Source organism: Trichoplusia ni, chromosome 8 (genome assembly GCF_003590095.1).
Source record: "Trichoplusia ni isolate ovarian cell line Hi5 chromosome 8, tn1, whole genome shotgun sequence".
NCBI classification, from domain to species: domain Eukaryota; kingdom Metazoa; phylum Arthropoda; class Insecta; order Lepidoptera; family Noctuidae; genus Trichoplusia; species Trichoplusia ni.
The window spans coordinates 9,846,200-9,860,041 of NC_039485.1; the positions used below are offsets into that span (position 1 = coordinate 9,846,200).

Consider the following 13,842-nt stretch of genomic DNA (forward strand, 5'->3'; position numbering starts at 1 on the left):
TCCGTCCACGTTCGTCAAACGACCGTCATACAAACGCGTTGACCACGTTTCACCTAAAACTAGTATATTTAATATGTTTGACTATCACCACACAAACAAATACTCCCACGAAGCCACCGCCAAGCCCTTTCGAATAGATTACCACAATTTATTTAATGTGACTGCATTAATTTTGACCCAAAAAGGTTGAAACTGGTTTCTCTGTTACGAAGACGCCATTACCATTAGGAGCCCACCTTAGATAACGTTACATTCAATGACAATTTTAGAAACCATCAGTTGGAGTAACGTATTGAGTCAATTTGAGTCCATGTGTGGAATCTATAATATTTGGTAAGCTGCATAGTATAGGCCATTATTTTTAAATGTGAAAGTGTGTAATTCTTCAAGAGTAAAAAAATTGTGGAAAAACGCACTTGACATTTGAATCGATTCGAAGACATTTGTGTAGCTAAAACTTAGAAAACAATATGACTAATAAACCTCGTAAAAAACAATTGTTCGTTCCTTACAAAGTCAACTTGATGTTCGTAGCAAAATTGTCCTTTTTATCAAAATTTAATTAAGTACATATTTTGTCCCAAAGTGGACTAGCAAAAGTAGCAGTTTTCACATTTGCAGTGAAGTTTGCCATTTTAGCATTGTCGACTTGACAATCGTAGTAATGGGACATTCGTAGAGCAGCTAAGTAAAGGTCAGCCTTACATTTACCGACAAAACTGCATTTAACCCCTGGCAAGTGTCATTAAAGGGCTTAACTCGAACTTAATTTATACTTGCAAAATTCTAGACCAATATTAAACCATCAAAATATTCTTGGTTCGTTTGGTCAAAATAATTAGAGATAGAGTAAACTTAAAGAAATAAAACAAAGATCTCCATCACTAAACATTTTATTTTACAATAACAACTCTCACACTTTCATACAATAAGTAGATAATACTTATTACAATAACCGTATATCGTGATATACCACTTATGACTCCAGCCCTTACAGGCAATGACCTTACCGTAGTCAAATACATAAGCAACAATAATCATAAATTCGATCAGAATAGGCACTTTGTTCCTTCACTAAATAAATAACAAGGAAACAGCCTATTAAAAAAATAATATCTATTCGTTACAGTATACATATTAAGTTTGTAAAAAAGCTTAGTAGGAAGACAAATCCTAAAAGGATTGAACAGATAAATATAGATTCGTTAACAAAGATGTCGGCGACGTGAGTCAAGTCAAATACCAGAATATTACAATTGAGATTATTGAAATAATTTGCTGTAAATTAAATATGTTTCCTAAAGCAATCTTAATTCTAAATTCAATTCAAACTTTATAGAACGCCAATCAAACCAAAAGTGCATTTAAGAATAGAGAGTTTAAAATTTTGTTCAACCGTGATTGGTTCTTTAGTGGTGGGGGGGGAGTGTTCGTATCGCGCTGTGATTGGTCGCAGCCGGCGACGGCGGCCGCTGATTGGTCAGCACGAGCATGACTTGGTGCTGCCGTCGCGGCTGTTCTCGCCGTTAGCGATCTTGTGGTCGAGCGCGAATTTGTCACCATCCCTGTTGTCGTTGCTTTGCAGAAGTTTGTCGTTTAATAGGATCTGTAAATGAGAGGATCATAATTTAATTTCATATATTAATAAAAACAGTTTTTTTTTCCAGATCCGGAAACTTGTACCTAATTGTTTTTAACACTTCTTGTCTAAATAATCTAAATATAAGCTATAAGCTAGCTCTGTCTGAATATAAGCTTTTATCGAACAAATCTTAGATAATCAAAATAAATCACTCTTCGTAGTGAACTCATCAACACTTTTAAGAACACAGCAGTTCAAATTCAAGGCGGGGAAAAACTTATGTGATGTAAAAAACGTAGCCTTAGGGCTAATTTTAAATACATCGTTACTACTTCTCACATCGCCTTAATGAAAGGCAAAAAGCTCTAAAACAAGGAGGAATTCATTTTGGCATTGACCGACCGAATCAAGCGTAACTTGTATTTTAGTTAAGAGCTTTTCATAACAACAAAAGCTCTCCTAACAAGAAAATACATTGAACAATCATTCATAATCAATTAACATTGTCAATTTAATATCGGTCTCATGCAATCAACGTAATAGATATTTAACGATAGACATTCCATTACAAAACAGACCTAAAAAAACTAACGACATGGCCAATAATGATATCAGTTAAATACTACAAAAAATAACTTCAAACTTGCACAAGTTTAGATGACGTGACACATAATTATTTGAAACGTGTATATTAAGTATGTATAATTAAGTAGTCTATCCTTAATTTATAATATTTGCTTACGTAGGCGCGTGCGACCTGTTTTTTAAGTATTGCACAATATTATAAAATAAACCACCATTAGCACATGGTCGCTAGGAATATGATTTTCGTTGTCGATTTGACTTAAAATTCCATTTTTAGACTTGACGACAGTTTTCATGCTCTTTCGCTGAATTCGGCTACTAATTATAAATAACTAAAATTGAAACCTACCAACCAACCTAGCCAAATCCCTTGATAGAAAACATATTGAAAATGACCGAAAAAGACCAATGTAATCCCAATTTATGTCCCTAGTAAATTTCCAGCAACAATTTTTGCCCTTGAGAGCTTTTTAACATACATTGTTACTCTTATTATTAGGCCCGGCAATTTGCCGCTATTTGGAGCTTAATTAATTATCCTAAGCCAATCTGTTTCATGATCAACTCTTCAACAAGCTTTTTGTTACATTTTTCATACAAAGCAAATCCCAAATAAGTCCCACGTCTCCAACAATTTGTCTATCGCATTTTATAAAAAAATAAAATTTAAATCCGCCTACCATGGCTAGCTACAAAAAGCCTGGCCTACGTTGTGTTACACGCTATTGCACAACATTTAAAACTAACCAGTTACTTAACTTATAATGGTTTTAACATTCCACGAGGCTACGTCCGTGTTTCTATAATGTATGTTCCAAGTATAATGTATACTGGTATCTATATCTATACTTATATATAAAGCTCTGGAACTACTGGTTCAAATTGGAAAATTCTTTTTGTGTTGAATAGACCATTCATTGAGGAAGGTTTTAGGCTATATATAATCACGCTGCGACTAATAAGAGCGAAGATTCAATGAAAGACGTGAAAAAAACAGGTAAAATTATTCATCTTCGAGGGCTTCCGTTCAAAAATTCCTAACTTATATCTTCTAACCACGCGGACGAAGTCGCGGGGAAACAGCTAGTAACTAGATACAAGGTTTGGTGCGTTACAGTTGGGAAGGTTCAAGGTGTGAGAGTTAGTCTTGTAATCTTGCAAAGGTCGATTTTAATGAAGATTTACGAGTATGTTGGCAATATGTTATGAAGAGCAAAAATATTTGTTGTTTGCTAGTTTGTTTTTTTTTGGTAATTCGTATGATGCAAGAACTTGCAAAGCCAGATTAAAGATTAAATCATGAACAAGGACAAAAACAGTTTGTAGTCTCATGCCGACGACCGTCGTCATCATTAAGTTACAACAAATGAAATTTTTCCTCAACATGAATTTGGATTGCACTTATCACCTTTTTCAGGGCAAAAAAATAGCAAGTAAATTGTTTTCAAATTCTGATAGCTGTTACCAACTTGATTGTTGCTAGAAACTGTTCAACATGTAACATCACTTAAAATACACATTAAATCATTTAAATAGCGTATAAGCTAGCAAGATATACTAACTAGGATATTTTCTCACACGTGATGATTTAGAGTCAGTGTTATGAAGGACTTACCTTATTAACTAGTGACCTGGCAGCTTCCTCAATGTTGATGTTTTCCTTGGCCGAGGTCTCGAACCAGCCCGCGAACCCCTTCTCGCGGCAATACTCCTCCATCTTAGCTTGAGAGTTTACGATTCCTTCCTTCGATTGATCGCACTGCACAAAAAATGTAGTTGCTTGAGAATATAAAAGTAATAAAATTACAACTAATATTACTAAAGAGAGTTACTTAATTCTTAAATCTTCTAAAATTACCAACTTTCAAAGAAAATAAAATATGGTCCTATTTAAAACATGAAAATTTCAAGTAAATTCCTTTTTACATACTAAAAATTTTAACTTTTGACATTATAACTTAAAAATATCCAACAGAGCAAGAAATAGAATCAAAAATAGAAGTCAGCGACCAAATTATCAAACTGTACCACTACTAAAATCTACTTGCAGAAATAATTCCACACCCAAAACGTCAGACTTAAGATACCTTAAAAAAAACCTTTATCCACACAATCGTCTTACCTTATTAGCCAACAGTATGCAGGGTATCGGCGATCCATCGGGCAGTTGAACCTTAGCGTCGAGGTCATTCTTCCACTTGACAACAGCATCGAAGGTGGCGACCCGCGACACGTCGAACACTATGAACGCGCCCACCGCCTCCTTGTAGTAAACCCGGGTCATGTTGCCGAAACGTTCCTGACCTGGTGATGGTGGAAAAACGTACTGTGTTACCCAAATATGACAAGGAAGCAATATGTGAAGATAGGTTTGGTCCTAAAGTCACCATTACCAAAGACTTAATACGGGATTGTGTTTTAATGTAATTCTTTTTGTTGTAAGATCTCTGGATTTGCGAAACCAATTTTGATATTTTTAAGTCATGAAAGGAAGAGGGCTACATATCAGATTCTGAGGACTTTACCTAACCTAGACGGTCTTATTGTTTTAACCACGGGATTCCTTCAACTAACGCAAACTTTAAAGTAGGCAGAAGAAACAAGGCCCAAATATGGAGTTCCTAGATTTTTAACATTGCCCATTGTGGCACCATGTACCTATTTATTTCTATAAAATCCTGTACTTATGTGGTGTGCAATAAAGGATATTCCATCTATCTATCAGTTTTTGGACAAGTAAGTGAATTTGTCTGTAACAGTTGCAGGTCTACCAAATAATAAAATACATACTGCTCTTGTATATCCGTTTCCCTTTTACGATTTGCTTCGCTTACGAGAGAAAACATCACTATCACACTATCAATACGGGATACTAATTAGCAATGAAAAGAATAACAGACCAAAAAGGATCATGCATGTTGCAAAAATAATGTTTAAAGCATGACCCTCGTCGTCCATTTTTGAAAATTATTTCGAGATATCTCACAGCTCACAGCTATCAATGTTATAATTTTATTTTTAATAAAACCTTTTTTTCTTCTGTTTTAAGATTGCACGTCTTGCAAGGAGGAGGATTGAAGAAGGTCGTTTTTGCGTGATTGCACGTTAAATTAGTAAACAAACTATTCAAGATTTTTATTCATTTTCCGTCACACTTGAAACTATTACAGCTGATACATTTTCTTTCAAATTAGAAACTGACTTTTTTCCATATTCTATATCCGATAAAAATAAAACTGCAGAATATAATGTGGACCTTGATAAAAAATAACGTTAAAAGTCTTCTTTGACCCGTTGATAATGATATCATTAAAATATTCTTATGGTAACTAAATGTCAGTAGTCCACAATGATACGTTGTTTCTTTATAATTTTATTAGTCCTTTTTTAGAACACTGCTTGATACAGATATATATATTATGTATATTACAGATAACAAGAACACAAGTGTTCCACTGAAGCTAAATTATACCGATGATATTATGGAAACTTTTGGGGGAAGCCGCCACACAGCAGAGATAAATTATTAAAAATGGGCAAAAGTAAACTCATCTTCAGTCAAAACCTTAAGATCATTTTGGTAAGCTAAGGTTTGCCATGGGGGGATCGCTTGAATATTGAGCCCAAGAAACATAGATCCGATGCCGATTATCCAGTTGAAATTTTAAATTGATCACAGTCATCATAGACCAAGGTCCACCGTCGGTAATAGACGGAAGTTTCCAGATGGAGGGCAGTCGTATTCCATATTTACTACAGACTGAATTATGTAATCTGTGGCTACGTACTACAGTCAGAACGAAGATCTAGGATCCGCTGTGATTTGTAATGAGATAACTAGATTGGTTTTCAATTGCAAGTAATAGAGAAAATGGGCATACGCTGTAGACGCGGGTTCCCATGCTTTTCGTAGTGTTAATAAAACGCAGAAAAAAACAACGTAAATAAAATTGTACTCGAGTTGTCTAACGCAAACCCAGAGTAATTTACATAGTAACATGCATCATGTAAGTCAGATAAAAAGATTTAGCGCAATCATCACTAATTAAGGGGTATAGAGCATGTGACTTGAATGCCTTTAAACCCCCCCGCGACCCAAAAATTAAATTCCATAGAAGAGTTTCTTAAAAAAAACAAAGAATACAATCATCGGTCCTTACCTGCAATATCCCATAACTGCAAACGAATGATAGTATTCGAGTCCCAATTGAGTACTTTGAGGGCGAAATCCACGCCGATTGTGGCTCTGTAGTGTTGGCTGAAGAACTGGTGAACATATCGCTTGATGATGGACGTCTTCCCCGTGCCGAGCTCCCCGATCACCAGGATCTTGTACAAGTGCTCCCGGCGCTCCGAACTGGGAGAGGCGTGGGACTGAAAATAAACCAAGGATGTTAGTTAGATTTTGTTAGACGATATTTAGGGATACTGTTCTACTAGTGCTTCGCCGGCCAGTTGCTCTTAAGGCTGTGTCGCTTCCAGATATACGTAATCGTTCTACTGTCGTAGGTGAGATTCAGTCTACTTAGGTTTTCTTTCATTGAACGCATTTTTACCCGAACCCAAGGAATGTTTGTTATCAATTAGGTACTTCTGACCGAAACTAGATAAAAATAACATTTTATATCGCAATTACGTACGTAGCTGTTTAACACTTTCTTGGCTTTCTTTTGCGGGTAACTAGCGGACGTCACAATTAGTATATTAGTTTACTAAGGTCCAAGGACTGAATATTTCCACTGTATCTTAATAGCACATTCATAAGTTCAATTGATCATTGATTATAGCTATGCCTGATCTGTGACAACACAGCTCAGACTTTACAGACAAATATAATTCATGCATGCACATGACCGCATTTAGGAAACCGCCTTTTTTCAGAATTTTATTCAAATTTTACGCGTTTAAAACATACAAGTTGTTTTTTTATCAGTATTCACCGGCATTTTCCATCGAATTACAATTTATATCGAAATCTTTCGTAATTTGAATAATTAAATTCGTTCACATGACGTCAACGCCTATGACATTCTTCGCTCTTAGATGAGAATTTACACAACACTTGTTGTTTTTCTATCATTGGTTAATCGATGATTTATCTCAATGAAATCTAATTTGAATAAATGCCTTCTGATTTTGCTTGGTGGTTGTGGCTACGTAAGAAGTGATGCATCTTTTTTATAGACCTTATCTCACTTATTGAGCTGTCCTTCAGTCAGCTAAGCTGCGATCGAGGGGACTTATAAAACACCATTCATAATGCTAGCCTTGTGGCTGAATATTAGCGAAAACAAAAACAAGTATCGCGGCAAACGATCGACTCACAAATCAGAAGTTTTTACTCATAGAACATTATAAGAAGTATTCGCCGTATAACTAATTTTCATTCATGATATTACACTCTCTCTACTCCAAGTTACTTTATAATGCTAATATTATTAACTAGGCAAGAGAAAGTTCCTCATTGCCATACATTGTTAAGCAAATACAGATATCATTTTATCAGTTTACTCATAAACGGAACAATAAGATGAATTGAATTCCTTGAAATGTATCTAGTTTATTTAGATCATTAAATGAACAATATCATACAAATGTTCTATTATATCGCTTCTTGTTGTTTTTCATTGATAATAGAAACATCGAGACTTAGTTAATGAAGTTGATTGAGTAATGTTACCTTGTGTACTAATTTGTGTTTTTTTTTTATAATAAATGCGGACAACATCACATACATTGATCTGAAATTCTGAACCCAAAGTAAGTTGCTAAAGCACTTGTGTTATGGAATTCAGATACAACGAAGGTTCCACTCGACCACGGAGGTCGTCAAGATGTGTTCATTTGAATATTTAAGAAGGTATTAAAAAAAAAAATGTTTCGATTTCTTTTCAGACATTATGTATACCATATGCTACGAAAAATCGAATTAGAATTTTTGACATAAGAAATATTATTAGTATCTGTAAAGGTAATATTAAACTTGTTCAGAGGCACAATGTTTTGTATTGGAATGCAATACTTGAATTTCATGTTGAAAGCCGAAGGATATCATGATGATGTTAGTTAGGTTATATTATGTTTGATTTTTTCGGGATAGTTATTTGAAAGAGTTTTGAAGCAATGAAAAATAGATTTCAGCAGTCATCAGTTACAAAATATCTCACACATAAAACATAAAGACGTCTTATCTACTTATTAGGTTAAGGTTAATTTACGTCAATTTATTTTAAAACTGGCCCATTGGTTCTGTGGCTGAATGGTTGCTATACTGGAGGACATAAGTTCGATTTTACCCAGTACAAATGTTATCGTGACGAGCACAATCATTTGTTCCGTTTCTAGATGTAAATTATGTAGGTACTGAGAAGTATGCTTGTCAATTTTCAAGAGCTCAAAATACTAGCTTAGCTTAAATCGAGTCTTTGTGTCTAAGTTGTTGAACTCAACCAAATGTATGATGAAATGCTTTTCTATGTACGACTTATGTACAGGTAATCATGTTTTGATTGTGCGTAAAACCACTTCTATTCCCTCTGATGTTGATAAGGACACAGCTCAACTGTTACCGGTAATAAGCGCGTAAACATTGTAATGTTTTGTTTGCACGATTGATAAAGTATACGTGAAAAATAAATTGTGAATCATTCTTAAACGGATATACAAAAATAAATGATTCATTGTAAGCACATTTGAAAAAATAATTCCGTTTTAAAATTCTTGAAATGTTCATATAAGTTATATAACAGCCTGTTTTAAAATTATTAAAGGTAAAATAATTTAAAACAGACCTTTATTGTAAAGGCACAGCCTGGTCACTTAACAGCAGTAGGTGGAAGACCCCGTTGGTCTTCATACTTAACTGTTATGGTCAATTTAATTAAAAAACTTTCAAATTGACAATTCTGTGATTCCGGTCCTATTAACACGAATAGGATGTAGAAATATTATTTATTAAGGGAATGTTGTATGAATGGGAATTTTTGTAATTGATACATCGATGGATCGAAGTGGTCATGTTCTATTGCCTTTTCTATTATCTAATCTAAAATCGAATCCAAAGCTTTCATAAAATAGAGAGGTAAGTGTAGTTCCTATTAGTCATAATCCTCATCAAATATGCTAAATGTTATATCAAGAGTTTATGTCAAACTGTAGATAATGATATTAAGATGTCATTCGCCAACTCATAGCCAAAAAATTTGATGATTTCACACTCATTTAATGAGATTGTAATCTTTTTTTTGTCTACTTCAAAAGTTGTACAGAACTGTATATGATGCAATATTTTAAAATACCGAACTACTTTTGAAAAACCTACTTCGAATTATTTAATACTCAATTATTGAAACCAACTAGAATAATGTATTTCTTTGCAAGTCTAAATTACCAGTTAATTTTGTTTAGGTCAGACGAGGGGTCATTTTGATATTTTTTCACTAAAATCCGATAATGTATCTTTACATAATTATGTTTATACACGATTAAATCCGGTATCAGCGCCTGGCGCCATGTGGAGTCCGTTACTATCGAAGTATGATATTATATTGTTTGGAATATTTCACTCATGTTAAGGCCAGACTGTTAGCTTGATAAGCTGCTGTTGACGCCAAAACAACTGATATATAGTTTTCATCGCTCTCTCGCAAATCTAACCGAAAGTGACGTCAAAATGTTCAATTCATCATTCAATCATTAGCTGAAGCAGTGGCGGGGTCGCGAGCTAGCCGCATGAATAAATCGATCCATCAAAAAACTGATGAAAAATGCCAACGCAGGGGGTCTTAAATCATGGCCAGGACCCCTGGACCACGGGATCGGTATGACGTCATTTCCACCCTGTATAGTATGAATATCTTCCTTGAGTTGTACGTACAGAGACTGTACAAAAGATATATTTTTCTAAGCGCTATTGTTAATGGAATCACTTAAATATAATGCACTGACAAGTCAAAATCATTTCGTCTTTTTTTAAATATAATGTCATAATTACTAACCATACAACACAATGTAACATTGTAGTCCTCTATGTTTTTAGTAGAAAAAGGGCTCACTAGAATTTAATAAAGATTTTTGTTGACACTTTTATAATTAAGTAACTTTTGGTTTAGCATTTTATTGGTGTATTGGGCCTTTCTTGTTGACGTCGGCTTTCACCCTACAACTTAATGCTTGTCATACAATTTAGTGTCTATGTTGTAATGTTGCTTAAATTAACGCATTAATGAAACACATTTTTTAGTGATTTGCCGATTAAACATTAATTGTGTAATATATTAAATAAGAGATGGTATTTAAGTTTAAACTAACTATATGTAGTATATGTAGTGAGAGGCTTATTTTAAATGAATTAAAATGTGTTTACTCTAAAAACAAAGCTTTAGGTACAACGACTATGAAGTATTTATTATCTGTGTAAGAAAGATTTATTGCTTCTTAATGATCTAAAGGTTTAACTTGTTTCTTTTTAATCCCATAAATCACATTTAATATTCAAATTGATAAAAAACAGCCATTAACGTATCAAAACGCGTTATTAAATGCGATAATATATGTAAATGGTTAATGTTAAGAATTTACTAGAAAACATTTAATGACATTGTAATTTTAAACAATTTTAAACAAATCATATTTTTAAACTAGTAGTTATGCTAAATATATGGAGTTATAACAGTTATTAAAATTATATTTTTGATGTAAAGTTTAAATGATTAACGTTAACCTATTTGTTAACTCAATGGCAATATAGAGGCCATAAAAAAAGAAAACACAACTAGGTTTAAGCTTAGTAAAAACATTTTGAAGAAAAAAGGTAAGTTTCAAATATAGATCTAACGATATATTCTCATCGCTAACAACATTGTTTCATTCAATTTGATACAACTTATGTAAACAGCATTATATAACTCGTACCCAATCAAATTCAAATGAGCCTTGAAAAAAAACATGAATACGTTGAGTCGAATCAGCTCGACAAAAAGTTCAGTTTTTTTTACGGTGCCGGCTGATTTGCATTCGGTACAATTAACGTAATATTTTTAACTTCAGAAATCAAGGACTTTTATGGAGTCGTATGACTTTTACTTTTGGTTTACCATATGAGTCGTCACAACTTCTAAGGTCTAAATCTAGGGTTGCCAACTATACTGTTTTAAACAGTATTATACTGTTTTTCACTAAATTATACTTTTTACTGTTTTACAAAAAAAAAGTATACAAAAATACTGTTTTCAGCATCGAAGCAGACGCTCAAAAATTTTTTTTGTCAGACAGAGGGCGCTCACTGCGCGCTCACTGCTGCAGCTAAAAACAAATCAAATCACACTAAGTTTCTGAACGAATCTGTCACTGTCAGTGTGCCTACTGTCACTGTCAGTGACAAATATTCAAGACTGTCAGTGTCATGTCATTCGTGTATGTTACAATTACTACTACGTTAAGTTCGTTATCAATATTTAACCGTTTTTTTGTGTGGAGTGAACCCTGTAGTGATAAGCTTAGTGTACAAAAGATGGAAAGTGATAGTGACACTACTCCTACAACGCCAAGAAAGAAAGCCAAACTATCGAAGGTAAAGCAAAAATATAAGCACGAATGGGAATGCCAATATGACTGGTTAACGAGTGATCCACTGTGCGAATATAATGCTAAATGCAAAATGTGTGCTTTAACATTTACAATTTCTCACGCAGGTGTTGGGCAGGTTCGGAACTTTCGTTTGCATCTTGCTTGATTTCCACTTATCAATTTTTGCTTAAATAATAAGATATTTTAGGTAACTATTTTACTATATTTCGTTTCCGTTTTTTTAGGTTAAACAACACTTGACCAGCAAAAAACACCAAGCAAAAATGGAAATGAGAAAATCTAGTGGATTGTTACAAAAGTTTTTTCCTAAAACTTCTGCTTCTACATCAGGCTTGTCTTCTAATGAAGATACCAAGTTAGCAGCGGCTGAGTTAGCGATGACATACCATACTGTCAAGCATAATTTATCATACAATAGCCAGGACTGTAGTATCAAATTAAATAAGATTATCTATGTTGATTCCAAAACAGCCACTAACTTACGATTGGCTAGGACAAAAATGGAGGCATTAGTGACCGAAGTTCTTGGCCCACATTCCTTGCAGTCTGTTATTGATCAGTTAAATAAAGACAATGTATTTTACTGTCTGCAAACTGATGCCTCCAATAAAAAAAATATTAAATTGTTTCCTCTGGTAGTTCAATATTTTACCCCTAAAAGTGGAATACAACAAAAATTAATTGATTTTTATGAAAATCCAGATGAATCTGCCAATGGTATGTTTTCAGCAATTAAAAACTCCTTAGAGTCTTTGGAACTTCCTTTCAGTCAAATATCTGGTTTTAGCGCTGACAATACTAATGCAAATTTTGGACATAATCATTCATTATATACAAACATTTTAGAGGTTATTCCAGATTTAATAAAAGGAAATTGTCATGCCCATATTGTACACAATTCAGTGAAACATGCTATGAATTGTTTAAATTATGACATTGAGAACATTATATTAAAAATCTATAGCCATTTTTCTGTGTCAGCATGCAGAAGAGAAGAATTAAAAAGATTTGTAGCACTTGCTGAAGGAGAGTTTCATGAAATAAAACGACACATAGGAACTCGTTGGCTGTCACTTTTACCAGCGATTGATACAATTTTGCTTAATTGGATACCAATTTGTAATTACTTTGTTGATTTGGATGTTGACTGTCCAATGGTTATTCAAAATTTATTAATGTTAGATGATAATGTTAAAAATAAAGTTATTTATAGTTACCTTCTGTATGCTAGTCATATATTAAATGTTTTCAATAAAACAATTAAGAAATTAGAAGGAAATGATGTAACAATTTTAGATGTTTATAACACTATGACTGGTTTAAAGACTGAGCTAATTCAAAGAAAAAATGATAATTATTTTGGCCATGAAACAAAAAAAGTTTTAAAATACCATTAGAGAGTCTTCCCAAGAAGTTTTTAATAGAACTATTAATAACTTTATACTTTTTATTGAAAAGGCTAATTTGTATTTAGAGAAATGGTTCGATTTCAGTCAGACTAATTGGCTTTCTTTAATTAGCTGTTTGTCATTGAAGTCTGCAGTGACATTGATCATTTTGAGAAAATTATAGATAATCTAAATTTATATAGACTCAATATTGGTATGGATGATTTATATTCAGAATTAACAAATTTTAAAGTAATTTATGAGAAAATATCAGAAGACAAAAATTTTACTGAAATGAGTACTGGCCAAAAATGGAGCCATTTATTAGTTAACACTGCAGAAGAATTTAAAAAACATTACAAAAATAGTCTCATATCTACTTTCTGTTCCCGCCACCTCAGCATTTACTGAAAGAGTTTTTTCAGTAATGAATGCTAAGTGGCGGGATGATAGAAACAGAGCATCCATCAAATTAATAAAAAACGAGCTCCTCATTTATTTTTAACTTTGATATAAATTGTGATGAGGCATATGAAATTTTAAAAAAGATTGTGAATTAATACGTTGTGCGAGAAGCTCAAAAATATGTATTTAAAGCATAAATAAATAAATACTGTTCGTTTTCTAAAAATACTGTTTGATAATCTTCATAGACCTGAATATACTTTTTTTCTTGTAAAAAAAGTTGGCAACCCTATC

General features: G+C 33.3%; 2 protein-coding genes across 2 annotated transcripts in view; one reads left to right on the plus strand and one right to left on the minus strand.

Moving 5' to 3' along the window:
* Positions 1-877: 877 nt before the first annotated feature.
* Positions 878-6,565, minus strand: LOC113496776 (ras-related protein Rab-32-like; the record flags this gene model as incomplete). The annotated part of the gene is made up of 4 exons (XM_026876098.1): positions 878-1,606; positions 3,783-3,926; positions 4,290-4,471; positions 6,328-6,565. Coding segments are annotated over 4 exons (690 nt in total), but the record flags the coding sequence as incomplete, so codon positions are not given.
* A 4,732-nt stretch (positions 6,566-11,297) lies between these two features.
* Positions 11,298-13,842, plus strand: part of LOC113496777 — a 6,310-nt gene continuing 3,765 nt past the window's right edge. Inside the window, exons 1-2 of the mRNA XM_026876099.1 lie at positions 11,298-11,738; positions 11,980-12,945. Coding sequence (XP_026731900.1) covers positions 11,571-11,738; positions 11,980-12,945 — 1,134 coding nt within the window. The 5' untranslated portion in view covers positions 11,298-11,570. The remainder of the gene's footprint in view (positions 11,739-11,979; positions 12,946-13,842) is intronic.